The 27,174-nt window shown below is 30.9% G+C and overlaps 1 protein-coding gene and 2 long non-coding RNA genes across 3 annotated transcripts; 1 reads left to right on the plus strand and 2 right to left on the minus strand.

Annotated features, from left to right (window-relative positions):
• Positions 1-8,617: 8,617 nt before the first annotated feature.
• Positions 8,618-9,070, plus strand: LOC107874437. Its single transcript, XM_016721224.1, has one exon. The coding sequence runs from the start codon at positions 8,618-8,620 to the stop codon at positions 9,068-9,070; it is 453 nt and encodes a 150-aa protein (XP_016576710.1).
• Positions 9,071-21,208: 12,138 nt separating this feature from the next.
• Positions 21,209-22,483, minus strand: LOC124899670. Its single transcript, XR_007056960.1, has 2 exons — positions 21,497-22,483; positions 21,209-21,414 (listed from the first exon to the last, which is right to left on the minus strand). It is a non-coding gene; the product is annotated as an uncharacterized LOC124899670 (long non-coding RNA).
• A 730-nt stretch (positions 22,484-23,213) lies between these two features.
• Positions 23,214-25,615, minus strand: LOC107875112. The gene is made up of 2 exons (XR_001675755.2): positions 25,018-25,615; positions 23,214-23,578 (listed from the first exon to the last, which is right to left on the minus strand). It is a non-coding gene; the product is annotated as an uncharacterized LOC107875112 (long non-coding RNA).
• Between the last annotated feature and the right edge of the window lie 1,559 nt (positions 25,616-27,174).

The following is a 27,174-nucleotide window of genomic DNA, read 5'->3' on the forward strand; positions in this document are numbered from 1 at the left end:
CATAAACAAGAATGAAAGATTTGTTTACATGGGGAATAGAGTGAAGGATCCAGTTGAAGCTATCGGTACTTATTTTCTTATTCTCGATACTGGACGTCACTTAGATTTAGTAGAAACTTTTTATGTTCCTTCTCTTTTGAGAAATTTAGTTTCTTTGTCTAAGTTGGATAAGACTGGATATTCTTTTAATTTTGGTAATAGATGTTTTAATTTGTTTAAACATAATTATCTCATTGGTACTGGTACTCTTTGCGATAATTTATACAAACTGAATCTTGATAATCTGTTTGCCGAAATACTCTTAACTCGGCATCATAATGTTGGAACCAAACGAAGTTTGGTGAATGAACAATCTACTTACTTGTGGCATAAATGTTTAGGTCACATATCTAAAGAAAGGCTGAAAAGATTAGTTAAGAATGAAATTCTTCCAGATTTAGATTTTACTGACCTTAATATTTATGTAGATTGTATTAAAGAAAACAAAGAAAACACATAAGGAAAGGAGCTACAAGAAGCACACAGTTTCTTAAAATTATACACACTGATATATGTGGTCCTTTTGATATCATATCTTTCAATAAAGAAAAATATTTTATCACTTTTATTGATGATTTTTTACGTTATGGATATATCTATTTTTTGCATGAAAAATCTCTAACGATTAATGCCTTAGAGGTATTTATTACTAAGGTTGAAATACAATTAGATAGAAAGGTGAAAATAATTAGGTTTGATAGAGGTGGTGAATATTATGGAAGATATGATGAAAGTGGACAACACCCAGGTCCATTTGTTAAATGTAAGACCCCGCAAAATTCTCTCATAGTCTGAGCCTTAGAGCGTGTACAGTAAAGTGTTAATCCGGTCCTAAAAGGTTGAGAAGTGTCTTCCTAAATGAGAAGTATTTTGAACCATGTATAATTTCCCTAATATCAACTTTTTGTCATGTAGAGCATTGAATAAGTTTTCCGTCGATACCAAATTCACCCAAATCCAGCACTCGGGCAAAGAGTTAGAGCCATTTTAGTAAGACAGTGTACCACCTGGTACTTTAGCGCGTCGCGGAGCCAACCAAAATGGCAATCGTCAAAATCCAGTGAGCCTCCGCAATTATGGCACGTCGCTCCAAGGCTTGATTTTAGAGTTGTCAATTTTTAGTGCACCAACGCGATTCCGCCGCGTCGCAGTGCCTTTTCAGTTCACAACCAAGGTGGCAACACAATTTCCACTGCGTCGCGCCACCAATCAGTTTCCCAATTGTCCAGTTTTCAGTGAGCTGGCGTGATTCCACCGCATTGCGTTAGCATGTGAAATTGGGATTTTCATATTTCGTTTTAAATTTAAGGACCAATTGGTAATTTCCTAAAGCCCCAAACCAGTCTATATAAGGGATCTATACCCTAAATAACGAAAATACTTCTTTATTCATCAATTTTTTTTTCAAATCAAAATATTTTCTCTCTCAAAAAATCAAGAACAAGACCTAGGGTTTCTAATCCAAGACCTAAGTCATCAAGATTCGTCCGTAAATCTTTTGAGAATCATATAACAAGGTATGCAGATGTTGATTCTTGGGTCCCTTTCATCCAAGAAGTTCAAGAACCGTTTTCTAAATTTCAAAGATCTTATGTTTATGAGTTTTCATGATTCATGTGAATTGAAATTGGAGTTCATGTTATTATTAGGTTTTAATTCATGTTTTGTAGATAAGGTTTCAAGCTTTGACCTTAGTATGTGATATTCATGTGATGTTCATAATAAACCCTCTTCAAGTTACTTGTTAAGTGATGTGTTTATGTCAATTAAGTGTAGAACTTATTGAATAAGCAAAGGATGCTCCCCATATGTTTGATAAAATGCTTATGTGAAGGAATTAGAACCATTATAGCATATTGACTAGAAATTCCCAATTGTGTGCAAGCCCATACATGCCAAGTGTTTGTTGAAAAGCCTTAGTGAATGAATTATGACATGATAGCATAAAGTTCCCCCAACTATGTGTTCTTCGATACATGCTAAGACTTTAATACATGCTAAGTGTTTGATGCAAGACCTTGTCGAAAAGAGTATGAGCCAATAACATATCTCTCTATGCTATTACATGTTTATGATTCCTAAATACTTGAGGAGATGCTTTAGTGATTGTGATGGTGAATGGTAATGTTTTAATTTTATTTTATCGAGTCATGGGGGTATTTTATACCCGATAATTTAGCTGCAGTCTAGAGTCCGTGTCAGTTTTCTCGATAATCTCAGTCAAGCCACGATTCTCAGAACTCAGTGAGTTATAAAACTATGTACTCTCAGATAGATACAGAACTTAAGTAATCTCAGTAATCTCAGCATCGCTAGTATTCTAGCCTCAGTTCAGTACTCAGCTCAGATCTAGTAGTATTCAAGTATTCAGTTCAGAACTCAGTGTTATACAGTCAGATAATAAGATTCAGTAGTATTCCATCAGATACAGAATCAAGTGAATTCAGTGTAACTCAGTCATATCATTCGAGAAATATCATCAGTAACAGATTCATCTCAGTTTAAGTTCAGTTAAGAATCAGTTTAGAGTATTTCAGTTAGGAGCAGAAGCTAGCACCGAGCGAGTGCATGGATGGCGTCTCTCTGTTAGAGAGGCAGAGTCGTTAGGAGCAATCCCTGAACTCCAGAATTGCGTAGCCAATGCAGGAGCAGGAGTCACCCGTTAGAATAAGGCTTGACTATTATACTGTCTTTGGCTTGACTTCCTGTGAGGGTCACCCGTTAGAGAGGCTTGACCAGAGTAGAGGTCTTTACTCGTGGCACGGTATTGACACCCTTCCAATTGGGGTTATAGGTTGGACCCCACCAGTTCAAATTTGAGGCATGTCGGTTAAGTGAAAACTCCCATAGTTGCAGTTTCAGTATCAATCTTCAGAGTAGAACTCAAAAATCAGGACTGTCAAATATAGTCATCTATCTCAGTAAGGAACTTAGATAGTTCCATTGACTCATGGACCACCCGCTAGATAGGCATGGTCCCATATAAAGTTATTGAGTAATCTCATTATCAGATCCAGAGATCACCCGTTAGATAGGCTTGATCTCAGTCTCAGATTCAGTTGAGTAATCTCATTATTAGATCTAGAGATCACTCGTTAGATAGGCTTGATCTCAGTCTCAGATTCAGTTGAGTAATCTCATTATCAGATTCAGAGATCACCCGTTAGATATGCTTGATCTCAGTCTCAGATTCAGTTGAGTATTCTCTTTATCTAATTTAGAGATTTTTCGCTAGATAGGTTTGATCTCAGATTTAATATTTTCTTATCATTGATAGTAGATTCAGGGATTATCTGTTAGATAGGTTTGATCTCAGATTTAGACAGTCGAGAGTAGTAAGCTCAGCTTTCAGTCATTGATATGAGTAAATCCAGTTAATCAGCTTCATTATCATCAGATTCTGAGATCACTCACTAGATGGGACTGATCTTGATTTCAGTACTTAGTTTTTTATATCAGGAGATTCAGTTGTTCAGTATCTCAGTATTAGTAGTGAGTTCAGATGTTAGTAAATCAGTATTCGAGTTTCAGTATTTCGAGTTGCGATATTTTCAGTTATGGTTTATGCATTCATGCATATGTCCTCATTCAGTATTCTCATGATTATTCAGTTAAGTAATTGTTCATGCATAATCCCTTGCATTTAGCCTTACCTCATCTTCATACTCAGTACATTCCTATACTGACGCATTTGCGCTATGGTATTTTATTTGACACCATAGGTTCAGAGGCATGAGATCCAGAGTACCCCTAGCAGCTCAGTCCCAATCAGCAGCAGTAGACGTAGCCGTGAGTCCTCTTCATTCGAGGATGATCCTTATTTTATTATCGTATCAGATTTAGTTTACTTTTAGTAGACGGAGTTAGTTGGGGACATGTCCCATCAAATCCACAGTTATGAAAGTTTAGGGGTTTTTCGGATAGAAGTATCAGTATTCAGTTTTGAGTATTTTAGATATTTTGAACCTTATGGCCAGTTTTTATTAGTTTTCTGCATTTATTACAGATATTATGCAGTGCTTGGGTATATATATCAGTAGAGGGCTAGCTTGTGGTCCTTCAAAATCATGAGCACCGTGTGACATTTTGGTTTCAAAAAATTAGGTCATTACACTAAATTCCTCAAAAAGCGTGGCATATGTGCTCAATACATAATGCCTGGCACACCACAACAAAATAGTGTGGCAAAAAGGCATAATCGTACATTAATAGATATAGTTAGGAGTCAACAACAACAACAACAAACCCAGTGTATTCCCACTTAGTGGGGTCTGGGGGGGGGTAAGATTTCGCAGTCCATACCTCTACCTTTGATAAAGTAGAAAGGCTGTTTCCGAAAGACCCCCGGCTCAAGGCACAATATATCACACAAACACATAGTAAAGCACAGAAGCAGATGGCATAACATAAATACGGCACCCATAAGGAATATAAAACAGAGGTATAGATATAGTTAGGAGTATGTTAAGTAATTCATCTTTACCTCATTTGTTATGGATGTATGCTTTAAGAACTGCCAGTTACTTGCTAAATAGGGTTCCTAGTAAAGCAGTTCCAAAGACACTTTTTGAACTGTGGACTGGTAGAAAACCTAGTTTGAGGCACCTGCATGTTTAGGGTTGCCCGACAGAAGTTAGAGTATATAATCCACAAGAAAATAAACTGGATTCAAGAACAATCAGTGGTTTTTTTATTGGTTATCCAGAAAAATCAAAGGGGTATAGAGTTTACTGTCCTAATCATAGTACGAGAATAGTTGAAACTGAAAATGCTAGATTCATTGAGAATGATGAAGTTAGTGGGAGTGAAGAACCACGTAATGTGGAAATTAAAGAAGTTAGGATGAAAATTCCTCTACCATGTACTTCTTTTAAATTTGTTGTTCCTGAAGATGTTGCACAACAAAGTAATCAACAAGAATAACAAATTAATGCTCCTACTAATGAAGCCACAATTGATGAACCTGTAGTAGATGAACCACAAGAATTAGCATCAAGAAGATCTCAAAGACAAAGAAGATTTGCTATTTCTGATGATTATTTGGTATATCTACATGAGTCAGAAACTGACTTGGGAATTGATGATGATCCAGTTTTATTTTCACAAGCCATTGAAAATAACAATTCTAATAAATAGATAAATGCTATGAAAGATGAGTTAAAATCTATGGAACAGAATGAAGTTTGGGACCTTATTGAATTACCCGAAGGTTGCAAAAGAGTTGGATGTAAATGAATCCTTAAGACCAAATGTGACTCAACTGGTAACATCGAACGTCACATGGACAGACTTGTTTCCAAAGGTTTCACTCAAAAGGATGACACTGACTATAAAGAGACATTTTCACCTGTCTCTAGAAAAGATTCACTCAGAATTATAATGGCCTTGTTAGTTCATTATGACTTAGAGCTACATCAAATGGATGTGAAAACAGTCTTTCTAAATGGAAATTTGGAGGAAGAAGTTTATATAAATCAACTTGAGGGGTTTTATATTAAAAAAAGGAACACATGGTTTGTAAACTTAAGAAGTCAATATACAGACTTAAGCAAACTTTCCGACAATGGTATCTTAAGTTTAACGAAATGATTGTCACCTTTGAATTTAAAGAAAACATTATTGATCGGTGTATATATCTGAAGGTCAGTGGGAGTAAGTTTATTATGTTAGTCTTGTGTGTTGATGACATCTTGCTTGCTACTAATGATCTTGGTTTGTTGCATAATACCAAGAAATATCTATCTAATAACTTTGAAATGAAAGATATGGGTGAGGCATCCTACGTGATTGGAATAGAAATATCTCGAGATAGATCACAAGGATTGTTGGGATTGTCTCAGAAAACCTATATTAATAAAGTATTAAAGGGATTTAAAATGAAAAATGCTCATCAAGTCCAATTCCAATTCAGAAAAGAGATAAGTTTAGTCTCAATCAATGTCCAAAGAATGACTTGGAATGAAAGCAAATGAAAGATATTCCTTATGCATCAATAGTTGAGAGTCTTATGTATGCCCAAACATGTACAAGACCAGACATCAGTTTTGCTGTTGGGATGCTATGTCGATATCAAAGTAATCCTGGAATGGATCACTGGAAGGATGAAAAGAAAGTTTTGTGATACTTACCAGGAACGAAAGATCGTATGCTCACTTATAGAAGATCTGATCATCTAGATGTGGTTAGATATTTAGATTCAGATTATGCTGATTGTGTAGATATAAGAAAATCCACATTTGGATATTTGTCTCTGTTAGCTGGAGGAGCAATATCATGAAAGAGTGCGAAACAGTCTGTTATAGTTGCATCCACTATGGAAGTGAGTTTATGGCATGCTTTGAGGCCACATTCCAGGCTAATTGGCTGCGGAATTTTATTTTAGGACTTGGACTAGTTGACAATATAGCCAGGCTGCTGAAAATTTATTGTGATAATACCGCCGCAATTTTCTTCTCTAAAAACGATAAGTATTCGAAAGGTGCTAAGCATATGGAATTGAAATACTTTTTGATTAAAGAAGAAGTCCAGAAACATAATGTGTCAATTGAACATATTAGCACTAAGCTTATGATTGCTGATCCTTTGACGAAAGGATTACTGCCCAAAATATTTGTTAAACATGTTGAAAGGATGGGTCTTATTGATAGTAATGAATGATTTTATGTAAAGATTTTATTATGTTTATGTAATTGACACTTTGAGCTCAAATTATGTATGTTTCTGTTGTTACCTATTTTATTTTGTATACATAATATTGTAAATAATAATGACAGGTTCTGACTTAGATAAAGTATTCTAAGTATTATCGTTGGACCCATTATGTATTTGAAAGGTTATGTTAGGTAATAGACTAATATTATAGTACATGGAAGGAACTATGTCAATAAAGTGATGTACACCGCCATGACTCATTTTAGTTGATTTATTTAACGATGACAAATGATGTTGGATTTAATGTTAATTGTGCACATGATTGACGTACATATTAAACCACTAAATTAACATTGTGTGTGCCAAGTTGGAGAATGTAATTTCTATGGCCCACATAATTAATTTATTTACTGGTTTAATAATAATTGAATAAGTTAAATCCTAAATTTGTATGGAAAAGTTACCTAGTAGGATTAAACTACTGACTAATCTGTTAGTAGGATAATGACTGACTCCTAGTAGGATAATTACTGACCGTTAGGGGTTGTTTGGTACAAAGAGAAGTTATCCATGGATTAATAATACATGGATTAACAATACAGGGATTAGTAATGCAGGGATTAGTAATACAGGGATTATTTTTTATCAAGTGTTTGGTTTATTGTATTAAAAACTAGATATATCATGTATTTTAAAACTCAATAAAATCTTTTTTACAATTATACCCTTAAATTTTTATGAGATTTTCTACTTTATTTAACTAGTAAAGTTTCTCACCCTTTGCGCAATCTTAAAAAAGTTAAAATATAATAATAATTCTCACTCCGCTTAGTTGATCATTTATTTCTTTAAAAAAAATTGAGTTTATTTAATCAAGAAAAATTTAAAACAAACAAATAATTGTCATATTATAGAGAAATAATTTTAGAAAAATGTAAAGCACACTATGTAAGAACATCATGGATTGTTGATAACATAATTTTAGATTTTCAAATTATATATTTATTTGACAATAATTTTTTCTATTTAAGTTGATCCGTCTGTAAATTGAACAATTACAAGATAGCATAAATGTAGTTCACATTCGAAACTATCAACCAACATAAGGGAGTAAATGATATTTAAGCACTTGATCCAAATACACAAAGTAAAAAAAAGTTGGCAAATTAAAATGTAACATAACAACCAAATTTATAGTGATTAAATTTAAAATGAAACTTAAAGAAAATTTTAATAAAAAGAATTGAGGGGTAGTTGAGTCATTTAATTCTCTTATCCATGTATTATTAAGCCATGGATTAGTAATTTGATGGTTTCTTAGGGATAAGCTAATACATTCTATGGTGTATTAGCTATCCATGTATTAGGTGGGATTAAATTTAAATTGGGAAACCAAACATTGTACATAGGTGGATTAACTTTTAATTCATGGATTATTTTATTTAATACAGCCTACCAAACGAGTTCTTAGTGGATAATTATTATATCCACTATTCACGTTGATGGAACGTGAAAACATAACTGACTATTTCCTATTATAAAAGGGGTCTTCTCTCTGCCAAAAGAAGAATAAGCTCCATCATAATTATTTTGAAACATAAGGTAAAGAGAGAGAAACAACACATTTGTGCTTCCGCTAAAACTATGGAGAATTCAGGTATGTATTCTTCCATAAATTACTGTAATTAGATTGATGTGAAAATCATGTAGTTTCACGTTCCTAAATAATTGATAGGATTATTTATTAGGTTGTTTAAGTCATACGATCTGTTAAATCCTTACAAAATTAGCACTCAAGAAGTTACCACAAATTCAAGAAATCAAGGTCAAGATTTGGAGCTAGGGACCAACAACGATAGTGAAGAATCTTCATCACAATCCATAAAATTGGAAGGATACAGAGAAGATAGCGCAGAGTTAAGAGTTGATGAGGTTACATAATCTTAGATTCCTCTCCACAATTAAAGAGGAGACAAAGGAAGATGTAGAATCCGATGATGGAAAATCCAGAAGTGATAGAAGCAGAAAAGCTTCGAAAAGTAGAAGTTTTACTGACCTTACCCTTGTTCTCACTCCTCTATCTTCACAGTGCGTGAAGTGTCAGTATTCTGACGCTTACAATTGTCAGGGATTTAGTTTCAATCCTCTCTTTGAATCTGAAATCAAGAGTCTAAAATCTTCACCACCATCAAAATTCAAGTTTTTGAGGGATGCTGAGGAGAAACTTATAAGGAGATTACTTGAAGAATCTGAGAGAAGAAAATTTCTTAGTAATGGTGCTTCTGATCAAGATTCTTTAATGAAACCTTTATCAAATTCAACAGTGTTCAATGAAGAAAGAGATGAATCTTTTATTTCTTTCAACAATTACCAGTATTAGAGCAACGATACATATTCGTGAAATTAGCCGGTAGAATGTCTACATTCTACGTCACACCTCTTGGGATGCGGCCTTTCCCAAACGGTCTTGGAGCAACAATAAAATTATCTTTGTGGGTCACAATATTACACCTTATAAATGATGCTTTTTTCTAGATCTTGCTGATGCAGAATGCTTTGGGCACCAAATTATTCTTTTTGTTGTTATAATGACCAATGCACCATTCTGCTTCTGTAAATCTTTCATCTATAGCCAAGAGTATAGCAAAAAAAGCACCCATGTATTTACTTTTGTGCAGGTAGAAAATATAAATTTGCTAGCTTGTAATATTATTTAATTTGTTTTTAAGTACTGTGCTCATTTTGTTTTATATGGTATGATTTAACTGCACAATGTTCTTAAAAAAAGTTACAATATTTTTGCTGAATAGTCCAACTTGCGTAGCCTTAGCCTTAAATATGTCATGAATCAGGATACTTTAATGGTAGTAAGAACCTTTCATTAAGGTAAAGTGAAAAAAGTTTATTTAAAGATTATTGCAAGACATGAAATGTATGTCGATTATATACTCAGATTATTACAATGATTTCAATGATTTATTACACACTTATATTATTTAAAAATAAAAATTTTTTTTTTCTATAAGTTGATATGACGCACAAAATAAAAATAATTAAAAAAAGATGTATTAATTATTTTTTTTAAGTCCACACCTTTTTATTATTTTCTTTCTTCATTGTATTTTTTTCATATCTTTCCCCTCTCTCTTCTTCAAGATCCATCATAAATTAACCATTTTTCAGCATTTAGCATCAGATAATACTTCATTTTACTCATTTCATTTTTTTCAATATCATTTCAAATCTTCATACATAAAGATTCTATTGAAATTCTTTTTTTTTTTCTCAAAAAATATCATACACCCATCTAATTAAAAAAATGATACAATCTAAAATAATCAACAAATTACAAATCAAGAAATTATAGCTATTCGGACGAAAAATATTATTTCATGAGAAAATTGTCGATTTTTTAATAATTCTTTATTGAGAATTTTTTTATTTTTGACAAATTCAATACTGCTAAAAGTTTGATAAGAAAAAAGACATAGACCTAAACAAAATAAAATATGAGGTATTATGAAAAAGTTAAAATTAATGATAATTTTGTGATGATATTGTATAGACAGTTGGTGGTGAGTGTTGAAGAAGAAGAAATTAGAGATGGTGAAATAAATGGTCATAATGATAATGGTGGCTGCTTTAATTTTAGTGAGTATTAAATCTGTTGCAGGCAGTATAATTTTATATCCGAATTTGATGATGGATATCAGATTCATGGTGGTTTTTTGTAATATTTGATGGTGACAATGATGACGTTGTGAGTTGGATGATGAATTTTTGTTTTGAGTATTGAATTTTATGGTGATTCTTCGCATTGTTTATGATGACAAGGGTGATGATGTAATGTGGATTTTATTGTGAATGCTGAAATTTGTGGTGGTAATTTTAATTTTGATGGTGAAATATATGAATTTGGTGATGGTGTGAGCAATGATGGTGGTTTTATTACTCGCTTTTGATGGTGTATAATAACGAAGAAGTAATTGGGTGATCAGGAGAAAAAAATTCGAAATATTACATATCAGCTGGTGTGATAGTGATACGATGACGACATAGCACAAGTGATATGCACCTCCCAGCATGTCATTGGTTATACGTGTAGTTTAGGTGTGTAATAAATCGTTGCAATAGTTTGAGTGTGTAATTAATTTTTCGATTATAGTTCAGGATTGTATTGATGTCTTTTTCCTTTAAATATTTAAATTTTAAATTTTAAAATATTAAGTTGATTTAATCCAAGCAAATTTCAAATATTAGTCATATTGATTATCGATAAATGAAGAGTATTATATAAATTGAGATTGAGTGGTATACAAAATGAAATAGAGTATGTCAATTAATAGGAGTTTTGTTTGGTATGTACAAATAAAATCTAATATGAAAAATAGAAAAGAAGAATGCATTTCTTACGAGATCTTTTCAATAGAATTAGTAGCCTAAAATCAAATTTTAATATGAGTTCTTAAATATACTAGTTTAGATATACGCGTCTTGTACGTGTACCTTACTTTAATGAGTTCAAACATTACACTAAATAGGATATTTATTTAAATAATAAAAATGAATATAATAATTAAATTTAATATCTTTTGAGTATGTAAAGATGGAGAATTTATTTATTAAACCTAACCTTTACCAAAAACCTTTTTAAAAGTCGATTAATATTCATCTATCATCTGTAAATTGCAACAAAACAATACAATGATGGAGACATCAAAATAATACAATTAAATCTAATCTTTACACACACAATTTCTCAAAGTTATCTGACACTCATCTACCACCTATAAATAGTAATAAAATAATATGATAATAGAGATATCAAAATAATACAACTAAATCTAACCTTTAAATAAAAAAATTCCTCAATGCCTACCAACATTTATCTATCACATATAAACTGCAACAAAATAATACGATAAAAGTGATATCAAAACAATACAATTAAACTTAAATTTTACTCACAAAAATTTCTCAAAACCGATCGAGATTCATCTACAAACTGTAAACTACCACATAATAACAAACTAATAGAGATATTACGATAATACAATTAAACCTAACCTTTACCTAAAAATAAATTAAAAGCCGACTCACATTCATCTAGCATCTGTAAATTAAAATAAAATAATAAGATAATAAAGATATCAAAACAATACAATTAAACCTAACCTTTACACAAGAAATTCTTTAAAGTCAACCGACATTCATCTACAACCTGTAAACTATTAAAAAAAATATAATAGTGATCACAAAACTTCGATTTTAATCTAACTAATTCTTGTATGAGCAAAAATTTTGACCCTAAAGAATGATTTTGAATGAAAAGAAAGAAGATATATATATATATACACACACGTGTTGAATTCTATTATGCTAACAAAAACAATGAAGAAATTGAGGGTTAGAAAATCAAGCATTCACCAATTTAGACATGCAATCGAATTAAGTTAGGTGAGCATCAATCATATTCTCCCAATAGATAAATTGGTTTGTTCTCTAGTTTAACGTACATCTCAATATTTATAGAAGTATTTTCTTAATGGAGTCCTATTTTAGGAGTATTTTTCTAATTGAATAGTAGAAAAATAATATTAATTAATTCTTCTACCATATATTTTAGGAGTCTCATATATTTTAGGAAGTCTAGTAGAAAGAAAAATATTAAGTAATCCTCCTACCATATATTTTAGGAGTCTCATATATTTTAGAAAATCTAGTTAATATAATAAAAATAATTAAATAATAAATTTTAAAAAAATAGTGAAAAAACAGTTTTGTCTAAAGAAGAGTCTTTTAATGAATGACAAAAAGTTCAAATCAATTTCTAAGGATCTTCACACTTTTAATATATTATAGATATAGATATAGATTATAGATGCACATAACAAAAATATTATTAATAATTTAGAGTTACTTTTTATGATCACGTACTACTTGTTTTGATGTAGTATTCTTAGAAGACATTAAATATTTAACTATTATTATTCATAAAAGTAAGGACTAATTTTAATTAACAAGATACTAGTCATTTGTCTGCAATACATTATCTTGAATATTGTTGTGAAAACTTTATTTATCAATGTAAAGATTTGATAAAATGTTCTAAAATATTTTAAATAAAAAATAGATAGTTTTTTTATTAATTTAAAATTTATATTTTTTATATTTTATAATCTTTAATATTATTTTAAGTGAACTCAAAATCATAATATTTACATTAAACTGTTTATAACCTTAAAATTTTAGAGGCCTAAAACAAACAGTTTACTAGTTTCACCCTTGAGTCATTCCTATTTTCACCCTTGAGTCATCCCTATTGCTTATAGGTGTTCATTGCTCTTACGCATGCAACGGTCTTGATAAAAGACATGCAGACTTGACCCAACTATATCTTACCATGTACACTATTAGGCTAAAGAACCAATTGTTTGGCGACATGGTTATGGGATAAGGAAAAATTACTTAAAATTATAACTTTACTTTCTATTATTATATAATATTTTAAATCTCAAAATGAATTATAAATATCTCATTTTTATAATTTCTCTCTTTATATAATTCATATACATAATTTTACCTTTTTATTTTTTTTAATCTTAAAAAGTATCTATAATCAAGGAATCACATTTAATAGATTATCAAGTTTGAATTTTAGAAAACAAGCTTTAGGGTTTTTCCTTTCCTCCCTGTTTAGCAAATCTAAATATCTGAATCAAAGAGGTTAAAGTGACGGCGTTACCGCGGTCTGCCTTGGCTGAAAATAGTTAGTTCGATGATTTTTTTTTCCATTTTTTGTAAATCTCTTCCTTTCAATTTTTAGGGATTTTGTTAGTATAAATAGTACAAATCTTTTCCTTGATTTTTCTTTCAGCCTATGAGATCCACTTTCTTGGAAATAGGTGAAAATATGTGTAGTCCACTCCACTTTATTCTCTGGCATAATATAATTTATAATTGATCCATTCATTTGCTACTGTAATTGGTGTTTCACATGCAAAATTTTATTTCTTTCATTTTATACACTATATTTTTATCAATTTCGTCGCCCTTCTTCATTGTACAAATTATCAATTTAATAAAGACAAGATTTTAAAAAATCTCATTCATTGGTGAATCTTCAAGGAAGGAAAAAATAAAAAGAAACATCGCATCCCCATCTTTTCAAGATAGAGTGTTTTGTGTTTAAATCTATTTATTTTGCTTAGTTTTTTTATTCATATACATAGCTACAAAGTATCAGTGTTGTTACTTTAACGGTTTAACCCTGATACATATCGTGGCTATTTATATGTTTGGAGGCATTCGTTCAAGATTTGTTGTACTTCATCCCGGATACATAATATTATTATGCATATGACCCCATATACTTCAAATTTGTTATGTATATATAGTGAAACAAGTAATACATTACAAAATTATGTATATGTTACGCATTAATAGTGTTATACATAGCACAATTATGTATATGGCATGTATATCAACCCATATACATAATTCTATTATGTATATGTGTTGAAATAGACACTATTGAATTATTGTATCTTCAGAACATCTACGTTACAAAGTTATGTATATGTTATGCATTAACAATATTATACGTAATACAGTTATGTATATAATTCTGTTAGACAAGTTGAGGTGTGTTTATTTCAGCACATATACATATCATTGATATGTATAGGTCAAATCCATCGTCAGGCCCCTTAAGTACGCGCGATCTTTCACTTAGGCACCTCAAGTGGACGTCGCTCACTTTTGACACCTCAAGTAGCCATAAAGTTTGTCATTTTGACATCTTTTGCTGAGTTGGCAAGGTGCGTGTATTAAACCTTCATGAAGGTGCGTGAAAGCCCTTTCTTGGCTGATGTGGCACCCAATTTGGCCCACCAAAAGTATATTAACTCATTTTCATTAGTTTATACCTTTTTCCTTATTTTTATCCATCATTTTTGTCAATCTTAAGCTTATTTAATGGTGAAAATTATTGAGAGAGATTTAAAAATTAGATACACATTTAGGAGTTCATCTTGCCAAAAATAATATATTAACTCAACGCCCATTAATTTGTATTTCTTTCACATTTTTATTCGTTATTTTTGTCAATCTTAATTTATTTAACGGTAAGAGTTATTGAGAGAAATTTATATACGCATTTAAAGGTTCGTGAAGATTAAATAATAAGCACCTTTTTTTAATCATTAAGGGCAAAATTGATGAAGAAAAATAAAAAATAAGCAACATCAATGAAGAAAAACTAAAAATCAAACAAAATCAACGAAGAAATATTAAAAATAAAGCTAAATCAGTGAAGAAAAATTAAAATAAAACAAAATCAATAAAAAATTAAAATCGAACCAAGAAAAATCAGTGAAGAAAAATTAAAAATCGATGAAATTTTTTTAAAAATAAAGCTAACTCCGTGAAGAAAAATTGAAATCAAACAAAATCAATTAAAAAAATTAAAAATTGAAGCAAAATAGATGAACCAAATCTGAAAAAAAAAAATCGAATCTAAAAATCAAGTAAAATCAATGAAGAAAAATTAAAAATCGAAGCAAAATCGATGAAAAAAATTAAAGATGACTAGGGTGCGGGATCTTTGAAGAAGATAAAGACGATAAGAAAACTAGCGGGGTGGGGGTGACGGGGTGGGTGGGCTATTTGACGAAAACTCTGGTGGGGTAGGGATGAGGTGGGGTGGGGGAGGGGTGGCGGGTGGGGGGAGGGATGTTTGAAGAAGAAGAATGGTGGGGTGAAGGTGGCGGGTGAGTGGGATGTTTGAAGAAGAAAACTAGTGGGGTGGGTAGGTTAGGGGGAGAGGGTAATTTTTTTATTTAAATTAATTATTTATAAATTAATTGGATAAAAATGACACATGTCCACATTTTATTCATCATTTTCTAGCTCATCGGCGCATGTAACACACACACGTAGTATTATTTTGCTGACTTAGCAAAAAGTGCCAAAATGACGTACTTTATGGCTACTTGAGGTGTCAAAAAGTGAGCGACGTCCACTAGAGGTGCCAAAATAAAAGATCATGCGTACTTAAGGAGGCTGACGATAGGTTTGACTTTATGTATATGAAAGAATATTAAGCATTGTTTTATGTTCTCATGTTTTGAAAAAAATTATTTAAATTTTATTGCATATTAAAACTATATTGATTTGCAATGTATATTATTACGGGGATGCAATTCGGATGCAATTGTCAAAAACAATACGAGATTCCTCAATTTCTAATTCTAATCGTTGAATTTGATTTGATGTTTCAAAATTTCAAAATTGAAAAGTTGTAACTGAAATTAAGGAATTCATTAATCACAATTTCATAAATATAGCGTTAATTATGTTATGTATTTAACACAAGTATTTTATTTTCTTAATTATAGTTAAAGTAAAAAGCGTTAAATTTCCTTCAAGATATGAAACCTATGTATAGAAAATCATGCAAGATTTGGTTCAAAACAAATAGTATCACATAAGAATATTTTAAAATTATTTTATTTCAATAATTTTATAATAGTTTCAGATAGGGGAGTGCATCGGTCGGTTCGGTTCGTTTTACATATTATCGGTTCGGATTATCGATTTTCGATTTTTAAATATGCTAAACCAATAAGATATTTCTTATTGATTTTTGGTTTATCGATTTTTAGTCTTTAATTTAACCGATAAGAAAATACTCATAAAATAAAAATAGTAGTAACTAACATAAAAAAATGAATTTTATTTGCAACCAAAAATCTTACATGATGTATTTTAATTTACAAGAATCTTCAAGTTTGAACTAAATGTTATTAGGAGAAATTAAGAGATGTATAATTGAAATAATAGGTTTGTTAATTTGTAGAAATTAAGAGACACACACACACATATATATATAATCTTATTGGGTTATCGGTTTATCCAATAACCTAATAAGAAAAAATCGAATTGAACCAATAACCCAATAATTTTTTTATTATAAAATCATTAGAAAATCGCTAACTCAATAACAATAAATCAATAACATTTTTATCGGTTCGATTTATCGGTCGATTCGATTTTTGCACACCCCTAGTTTCAGACCCCATTTTGTGAAAATACACTGAGTAAGTTGTTAAATCTTACAACAACAACAATAACATATTCAATATATTTTCATAAATTGAAATTTGAGAAGGGTAGAGTGTACGCAGAGTCAGTATCACTGTCTCAAAAGTGAAATAGAAAGATTATTTTCGATTGACCGATGACTCAAGACAAAAATAATCTAAAAAAACATTATATAAGATTATTCCAATAGTATTGTGACCTCAATATTCATGATGTTATTTGATTTTAGACAAAATCGAAAATTTTCTTTTAATCATCAGGATACACTTTAAATAGACCTGAATGGGAAGAAAATTTATACAGTTACAAGATGGACCTGAGTAGAGCAAAAATATCGTTCTTTTGGCCAAAAAAGTGTGTTATTCTGGTAGATAAAGCACATGCACTCATCTCATGTCACATTATGTTGTCCCAATTATTCCTTAGCTATTTGTTGGCGTAATTTAAGGTGCTGATTGGTACTTTTTCATTCAATTTATGCGATCGTGTAATTGGTCTCAAAAATTTTTAAAAAAGGAAAAAAAAGACATGATGCATTAAAACTTTCATTATGTGGGGATTTGAGGAAGGATTTCATTACAAAGATGTATTGAACGTAATTTTATCTTACATTTCTGCAGAGATAATTTTTAATGCTTGAATTTGTAACTTCCTAATCACATGTAATCATAAAAAAAATTTATGACTATTTATGTGAACTTGAATTATTACTAAATATATAAATATATAGTCATTTTTATGACTAATTTTAAAAAATGACTGTTAAACAGATTAAGATTAAAACAGTATCTGAAAACCAAGTTCATAGGGTACTTTAATTTTAGACCCACTTCTTTTGATATGAAATCATAATGCGGTGTGGAAAGCTCCAGAAGTTCAATTTTTGCATTGGGAACTTGCATTCTGACAGTTCTATGAGTTGTAACCTTTTTTTTTTTTTTTTTTTTTTTTAGTAAATACGATATAATTCATTCTGTATTTATATGAATTTATAATGATAAAAATATATATTAATCAATTATATTTAACTAATAGAAACATATGCAAAACAAAGTGTCTTATTTACAAGATAAAATACATAATTACCCTTTGATCTTATTTGAGATTTGTAAAAAAATATCTAAACTTTAATTTCGTTCTATTATCCCATGATACTTTTTTATTTCGTTGCAAACACACCATTTTGACCTTCTGCATGCGCACACGCTCCATAAACGCGTGAAAGGGCTCAAATTTAATTTTTTGACCAATAAAAAGGTGTCACGTATAAATAATTAATCTATAATTTATTTTTTTTTTAAAACAAAAAAATTTAATATTTATCTATTTATTTAAATTACCCTTCCCTAAACCCACCATTTTTTCTTCAACACCTTCAACACCATTAAAGCTTCATTGAAGTTTTTTTTTTTTAAAAATATCATTAAAGCTCCATTAAAGCTCAACGCAATAGCTTCTTCACTACCATTAAAGCTCCATTGAAGTTTCTTTTTTTAAAAAAAATCTTTAAAACTTCATTAAAGTTCCTCCACTAAAGCTCCATTAAAACTCATTTAACTATCTTTAAAACTCAATTCAATCATTTAACTATCCTTAAAACTCAATTCAATCATAAAATAATTTTTTCAATTGATTTGAATAAAAAAAAAAATGAACGGAAAAAGATTTTGACGGAGTAGGGGGTTAGGCGGAGATGCTGACAGGATGAGGGTGTTGAATGGGGGTGGGGGTGGAGGGGAGTTGTTGGACGTCGGGGGAGGGGGTGCTGGATGGGGTGGGGTTGGGGGAGAGGGAGTGGGGTGGGGTGTTAAATTAAAAAAAAAAGTAAAATTTTATTAAAAAAATAAAAAAAATAAAAAAATAAAACGTATTTGATACGTGGCAGTACCTGATTGGTGCATGTGTTCACTCTCTTTGTTGTGACTGAGATTCAGCGAAAAATAATGTGTTTGCAACGGATTAAGTAAGAATAATGGGATATTAGGTCGAATTCAAAGTTTAAGTATCTTTTTGAAAATCTCGACCAATATCAGTGGGGTAATTATTGATTTTTCAGTAGATTAATTTTTCTACTTTCTCAAGCTTTACACAGTTCTCTATATTTACTTTATGGGTAAATGATTTATTTCACCGATGATATACTCTCTTTTCCTTAAGTAATTTTATTTTCTTTTCTCTTTTATAGAACTCTCTAATTTTTTGTATTAATATTTTTTTTTCAGCTAATGTTGATTTGGGGTTACAAATTTGACTCAAGTTAGGGATTGTTTTTTTTTTTTATTCTTGTTCGAACCATGTTTGTAAAGTGTAAACTTAATTCTACAAATATCACATTGAGAAAACTTATTTCATACAAATTTGACATATATAAAATTTCATTGATACCAATTTTAATATTAATTTCATATATTGAAAACTAAAAAAATTACTTAAGCATGAATTTCAACAAAATTTATGAATTTAATTCATGAATATCATATTACGTACCATTTTCATACACTCAAAACAGTTACAAGAATACATTATTTGCATATGGAATCTTATATATCAATTCCATAAATTGAGACCCCAAAAATTTAAAATCATTTAAAATATGACTTCGTTATATATATATATATATATATATATACTGATTTCAACTTAATCATTTAAAATAATACATAAATATCAGGTTGTATACAATTTTCACATATTAAAAATAGATTATTAACATTTATTGGTATCAGTTTCCATACAGTAATTCTACCATCAATATTATTGCAAATTCAAAATTTATGAATTAGAAATTAATGATATTGTTCTATAATTCGTGATTATAAAGAGATTGGATAAGAAGGAACTATGGAGAGAAGAAGAATATTTATTTTTCTTTTTAAAAATTAAATATAAATATAATTAAAGAAATAGGAAAAACCATGTCAATTAATAGATTTCATAATTTTAGCATAGATAATAACTAACTCCTAGTAAAATGAAAGATATTTTTAACAAAAATATAATAAATATAATTTAGATATTTTTAACAAAAATATAATAAATATAATTTTTCTTAATTTTTTTTTTGTTTTAAATTTATTATTAATTTTTTCTTTTAAAAATTATTATTTGTTGCAATATAAGAAGTATTGTTATGACTTGCAATATGTAATCTAAGAATGTATATATATATATTTTTTTCATGAGGAGTATTAGGATAAGCCGCCACCCTAACCTAGCCGCCACCAACCTCACCGCCAACATATACGAAGAGTAACCTTAAATATGTTGATCTTATTAAATCGGAGGATATCATGCAACAATCTCAGAAGAGTGAGTCAGTTGTCATGAAAACAGTGACGTTTAATAATGGTATTCCTCGTGTTTCATGGACGGAAGAAGAAGTTAAAATAATGAATATCATTGAAGAGCTCCAATTGAGAAATTTTCATATGAATGGCCTGATTTGGATGACTTGAGAATTCAAATTCCAAAACAGTGTAAAATAAAGCGAGAATGCAAAATAGGACTACTTCGAAACAGACATATCCCGATGAGGTTTAGTAGAATGGAGGACTTTGTGAACATGATGTCGGAAAACATATACTACATTACTGTAAAGGATGATTTGACATATCAAATGTGTCCTTTCATATATGATGCTAAATTTAATTCGAAGGAAGAAACTACTCGAGTCATGACATGGATTTCTTTCCCCGATTTACAGCCTACCTTTTTTGTCAAGCAATTCCATTTTTCTCTTGCATCTGTTGTTGGAAAGCCATTCCAATTAGATATGGCTACAGTTAATAAGACCCGACCTAGTTGTGCAAGGTTCAAAGTCCAAATAAATTTAGCTACAAAATTACCTGACTATGTGGAGCTAGAGATAGTTGATGGCAGAGGTAATGAAAGGAAAGTTCAAAAGGTGAAGATCCAATATGATAAGTTGCCTAAGCATTGTTATACTTGTAAACTTCAAGGGCATGATGAGGTTGATTGTAGAAGTTTACATCCTGAGTTAAGGAACATTGTAGTGGAGGATAAACAGGAAAGCAAAATGGGTAATAAAGAGGGGCAAGAAGCTGCAGAAGTAGAGTCATAATGGAAGAGTTGTTTATGCAAAATGAAACCCCACGATCAGAAAATTTAAGCTTGATAAAGACACCACAAAGTTAATGAATTAATAAGAGGAAAGGGCCAACATCAATAGTGGAATTAACACTGCCAACTCATTTGAGGTACTATATCAAGATGCTGCAGATGAGTGTAAAGATAACCAAGAGGGTCCAAGTAACAATGAAGAAAATAAACACTACATGGGGGACATAACAACATGTCAAGTGAATGATCTGTGTAAAAATAAAGAAAGAGAAAATAGTGATCAGTCACTTCACAAGTAGAGAGATGACAATCCCAAACAAAAGGCAAAACACAATCAACATAATGGCACTAGGCATGAGTTGGAAAAGGAGCATGAACTAGCAATTACAGCAGTTACAGAACATCACAAGACGTAGGCAATGGTAGAATCTTTGAATACAGTTCAAGATTTTGGGAATGATCAGACAAGTACTACTTTATTGAGTGAAAATGATTTGATACAAATAGAGCGCAAAATGAAAAATCCATATCAACAGTCACCTGCAGTCAAAAATATTATGAGTAATGAAATGGAGTTGCAGCATGGAATACATGATATAGAAAAGGAATTAGCCCTAGCTACCTATACTGAACCTCTGCAAATTGATGGATCTCAGGAAATCATCACTACGGGAGAGCTAGTAGAATCTTATCCTCAGGTTGTAAAAAAAAATGCTATTGTTGGATACAGATGCTGAAGATAATAAGGGAACTCAAGAGCTAGTAATGCCCTGCAGGAAATCAGCCCCTAACAACACTCTTCATTAGTTAGTATTACATCAGTTGAGTACAACAGATACACAACTTATAAGATCACATCAGGTAGAGCAAATTGAAGATAAGGGGGAAGTGAATAACTAACTTATTGAAGATTCAGTATTTAAGATGGCAGGGATATCACCCTAAACTTCCTCAAAGAATAATAAAAGCAGAAATGTGGGAGAGACACTGCCCAGCAGGGTAAATCTCTAGAGAAATGTCAAATCAAAGTTCAAATCATGATGAAACTTTGTTTTGGAATGTAAGGTCTGTAAGGATCCAAATTCATTTCACAAAATTCAGCTGTTATACAGATACTATAAATTCTCCATTATTGCATTGATGGAGCCTTTTCAAGATGTTAACCAAATTCAGAAGTACAAAAGAAGGTTGGGCATGCAATATGCAAACTACAATCAAAATGGCAAGATTTGGGTTTTCATTCCTGACGACATCCAAGTTACTGTTATTTCTGATTTAGAGCAGCAACTCACTCTACAATTACAGTTCCAAGACACTGGACAGATTTTCTTCTCTATTGTGGTGTATACAAAGTGTGATGCACAAGAGAGACTAAGTTTATGGGAAGATATCTATTTTGTATATATAAATATGAGGTTTCCTTGATTAGTTAGAGGTGATTTTAATGTTATTTTGAGTGATGGGGAGAAGATAGGGGGTTTTCCTGTATACCTACAAGAATATGAAGATTTTTCCTTTTGTGTTAATCTTGTGAATTAGTAGATGTTAGTTTTATCTCTTTCGGATTTCGTTTGGGGAGAAAATGATTTTGACCTTCTTAACTATTTCAAAAAATTCAAGAACGTTTCAAAATAATTTTAAGAAATTAACAGAGTCGCCACTTGATTTTTATGGAAAAATCAAGAAAATTTAAAAGAGTTTCAAAAGTTCAAAAATAAAAATAAATCCTTAAAACTAGAAAAACTGGATGAATGTTCAATTAACGCCCTAAGAAGGTTTTTAAGGCACTTAGGAGCATTCGTTTAAAACAGTATACCAAATAAAAATTAACTTGACTAATTAAAATGGCTAATTTTTGCAAAGATTTGATTTTATAAAAATATTACCTTTAACTATTTTTTTTTTTTTGAAGACTTAAAATGATATTTGTCAAACAAGCGAAGATCAATTCTATTTAACTTGAGAAAACTTCTGTAAAGAAGGTTGAGCTACATCTGTTTTCTCTATAAATTATTCTTTCAAATAAAAGGGAGAAAGAAAGTGATTTTTGAATATCATTTTGATACAAAAATATCTATCTTTAAAGGAAAAATATTAATTTAAACAAATTATGAACCTTTACCAATTAGTGAAATTATTTTTATCTTTCGCAAAGGAAATTGAGTTTAGGTCGATGAAGATTCTTCTTAACTTGAATGAACTACTTTAACATATTGATGAAAAAAAATGTCATTTGATTTTTTACAAGTCATTCTAAGGAAAAACATAAAGAAAGAAATATTTTTTATCAATTTTGAATATTACGCCATAAAATAAAATAAGCGAATAAAAAATGCAGAGACAAACAAAAATAACGATTCACAGAGGATTTATAAAGGCTAACCAAGTTAATAATTTAAGACAAGCACATAATCAAATAGGATTTACAAAATAAATAAGAAGAATCAAAATTTGGGCCTTTTCCCAAATCTGGCCAGCTTTTGGGCCCATTCTTTATAAACTTTTTGGTCCCATTTCTGCAGTGTATACTACATGTATACAAGCTGTATTCCTCTGCGTTTTTTGTTGTATATCACTGCATATATAGTGTATATCAGTGTCGAAAAGTGCTTATTTTCCCTCCACTTTTCATCATAAATCGCGTGATGATGTGCAGCTGCTGTTTTCCAGTGTAGATCCACAGTATACAAATGTATACCAGTCCCTAGGCAGATTTTGATGAAAATTTTTTTACTCAAATAAGGATGGTTTTAATCCCGAGGAAATGCAGGGGAGACGGGGTCCAGTTGGACTCACCAAAAAGCACACAAACAAGAGAGAAAAACCAAAATTAGTAGCTATTCAAGTGCTCTTAACACATAACTTAAACAAGGAATAGTACATATAACTATTTACTCCATGATGTGATAAAGAAGAGGGAAGCATCAATAATAATAATAAAAAAATAATAAAATGAATTAGATAGAGACGTGCACTCATCAAGATAGCACCCAAAATATTAACTCAGTGACTTGAGGATTAGAGAGATCTTTTTCAATTTGGCCACATCAAATTTTTTAAAAGGATAGGAAGTACTACATAACTTGGTTTTGCCGTCAAATCAACCTACGTTGATGCTGATTTTTTTTTTCTTTTGTGGGGTTAACATGAATGCAATTACTTCATATATCTCATAATTTAGATGTTACAAATAAGGAAGAATCTGCTTTGGTATGAGTAATTCCAGATAATGCTCAGCACTCCCCTTTCAAGTCCCTACTTACCACACAAAATTTCAACTCTTGTTTGAACACGAAAAATTTTCTACTCTTATTTTTTAACTTTTGGAATCAGTCAAATGCAATTTGCATTGAAATAGATTTTTTCTTTTTTTAAAAAAACAGTGTGCAAGAGCACATTAGAACCGTGAAGAGTGCCACTAATCCTGCAACTTGCATCAATATAGATTTATAATAAAATACTACTCCTATATAATAGTAGCAGCAGTAATAAAGAGGAACAATGCTAAACACTGGAATGCAATTACTTCATGATGGCTCCTAACGAGTGGAATAGGAGCTAAGAATTTATGTTTTTCAGAAGCAGAGATATGGCATTGGCATTTTGAAAGTAAGAGAATATACAATGAAATAAACATATCATAATGTTATACAAGATGTAAGCACTAAATATATGAAATCCATCGTCGAACATAAGCTTAAAATATTTTGATAATACGGGCAATAAAAACCAATTAGTCAATGAGTTGTAAAACAATTCACACCGATCCTAATGAGGCTGACTAGTACTAAATCACAAATCCACAAAGAGAAGATTTAGGGACAAAACCCCGTATCGTCTAAATGATTATTCTTGCGCAATGTTATCGAGACATTAATGCCAAACGATACGAAAGAGAGAGCAGAAAGGTTAATCAAACAACAGAGTTTACCTTTCAACTCCAAAAATTCACTGCAACGATGAAATTTCAAAGAAAACCACCACAATTTATAGAAGAACAGATACTAAAGGTGAAACCTTTACACAATCTCCATCATCCGAAACAATTTTCCAACAACAACAAATATTCAAACTACAATAGAATTCCATACTGTGACATCCGAATACAAAACCAAAGATAATGTAAAGAGACGGGGTATTCACCTTTTTCCGAGCAGCGAACTGGGATTACGAGACTTTACGATGAAACTTCCAACACTAAATTCGGAGTTTAATTTTCGTCGGAATCAAGCTCTTGAGTCTGTTTCTTCGAGAAATTTTGGTTACGTAGGATTAGAAGCACGCCTCTCGAATCCTCAAATTTTTTCCCAAAAATTCTCCCTCTTTCTCTTTACATAGTTGGATATTTACAGAAGATTTGACACTGATTTTGGGGGGAGACGGAGGGGTAAATAGGTTTGACCTGGAATTGGAACCTTGTTTGCTGAGCTGTTTTTGCCGTTGTTGTACTGTTACCGCTTTGAAATTTCTTCTGTTAATTGTTGCGTTGGTTGCTGTTGTACGGTGGTCGTTGATGTTGTTGTTTAATTAGTGGAGAAAAGCGGGACTGGGTCGGGTCTTTTTTAGGGCTTGGGGCGGCAGATTGGGTTGCTGGGGATGTGGGCCTGCGCAGGGTTGTTAAAGAGGTAAGGGGAATGGGCTGTTGTATGTTATGGGCTGGTTGGGTGCAGAATTGGGCTTTGGGGTGATGGTTGTTATTTTGTTTAAGTGAAGGGGAAGTTGCTGGAGTGGGCTGGTGGAATTTTTGGGTTGATGGCCCAATTTAAAAGTGGGATAATGGCTAGATGATTAGTTTTGGCTATTTAATAAATAGCCTAATAGTTAGAGCTTTAGCCAATTAGATTTAATTATTAATCAATTGAAAATTAATTGATCAATTGCATTGCAATTGTGGTCAAGTTTATTTCAATTAATGTCAAATTTAATAAATTGATTAAATTTAATCAAAATTTGAAACAAATTAACAATTATTTTAATTACAAGCTTCTTGATTAAATAAAAATCAAACAAATATTTTCCAAATAAATTATTTTCAAGAACAAATTATACTTAAATCAAGATTTTATCTATTTTAATAATTTTTCAACATAACTCTGGATTAAAATTCAATTTTCAATAATTATTTAAGTAAGAAAATTATACAATTTCTTATATACGAAAATATATAATCGCTACTCAAAATAACAAAATTATATAAATAAATATTTTGAATTTTTTTTTATTTGGATAAAATAAATGTTGTGATTTTATCTAAAATTGAAGAAACTCATAATTGAACTTAGTAGTGAATGACAAAAATTAGGTGTCAAGCATGTTAATTTTAAAAGGAATCCGTTCACTTGGTAGAATGGTAGGATTGATAACGATTGTATTTTCAAAAGGCTTGACAGACTTTTGGTGAATCATAAACTTTTTAGTAGTTTTGGGTGCATGGAGTTTGAGCATTTGGCTAGGACTGGTTCTAATCACGCATCATTGCTTTTATCTTGTGGAAATCAATCTTCAATAGTGAGGAAACCATTTATATTTCTCAATTTCTGGACCGAGAAGGCAGGTTTTCAGCAAGTTGTTAGATCAAATGGATGGCTGGAGAGGAAGGTGACATTTGTATTAGTCTTAAGCATAAATTGAAGAAAACTAAAGCTACTTTAAATAAATAGAGCAAGGATAGGTTTGAAGATATTTTTAAACAACTGACAATCAGGGAAGAGACAGTTAGGTTAAAGGAGAAACTTTTTAAAGAATTACCATCTGCTTTGAATAGAATGGTGCTTCATAAGGCTCAAACATAGTTGAAACAATATATTCATTATGAAGAATTTTGAAGGCAAAAAACTGGCATACAATGATTTTCAGAAGGAGAAAAGAATAGCAGATTCTTTCATAGTCTTGTCAATGAAAGAAGAAAAGACGCAAGAAATGTGATCGTCAATGGGTAGAGGGAGTTGATTAGGTCGCTAATGAAGCTTTTAGCATTTTATCAAAATCAATTTTCAAGTATTAGTAGTGATAGAGAATGTACTTTACTGAAACATATACCTACCCTGGTTACTGAAGAAGCCAACATAGACATTAATGGTTTGCCTACCAAAGAGTAAGTCAGAAAGGTAGTATTTGAATTAAATGGTAACAGTGCTGGTGGCCCAAATGGTTTTACAGGATACTTTTTTCAAAGTTATTGGAAAATAGTAGGGGAAGATGTTTTTAAGGTAGTTGTTGCCGTTTTTAAGGGCAATACACTTTCCAAGTCCATCACTCGCACTAATTTGGTCCTTTTACTAAAAAAGAGACATTGTACAA

Source organism: Capsicum annuum, chromosome 6, assembly GCF_002878395.1.
Source record: "Capsicum annuum cultivar UCD-10X-F1 chromosome 6, UCD10Xv1.1, whole genome shotgun sequence".
In the NCBI taxonomy this organism is placed as follows: domain Eukaryota; kingdom Viridiplantae; phylum Streptophyta; class Magnoliopsida; order Solanales; family Solanaceae; genus Capsicum; species Capsicum annuum.

Coding starts and splice junctions, on each gene's coding strand:
- LOC107874437 (XM_016721224.1), top strand. CDS start 8,618: ATGAGGTTACATAATCTTAGATTCCTCTCCACAATTAAAGAGGAGACA.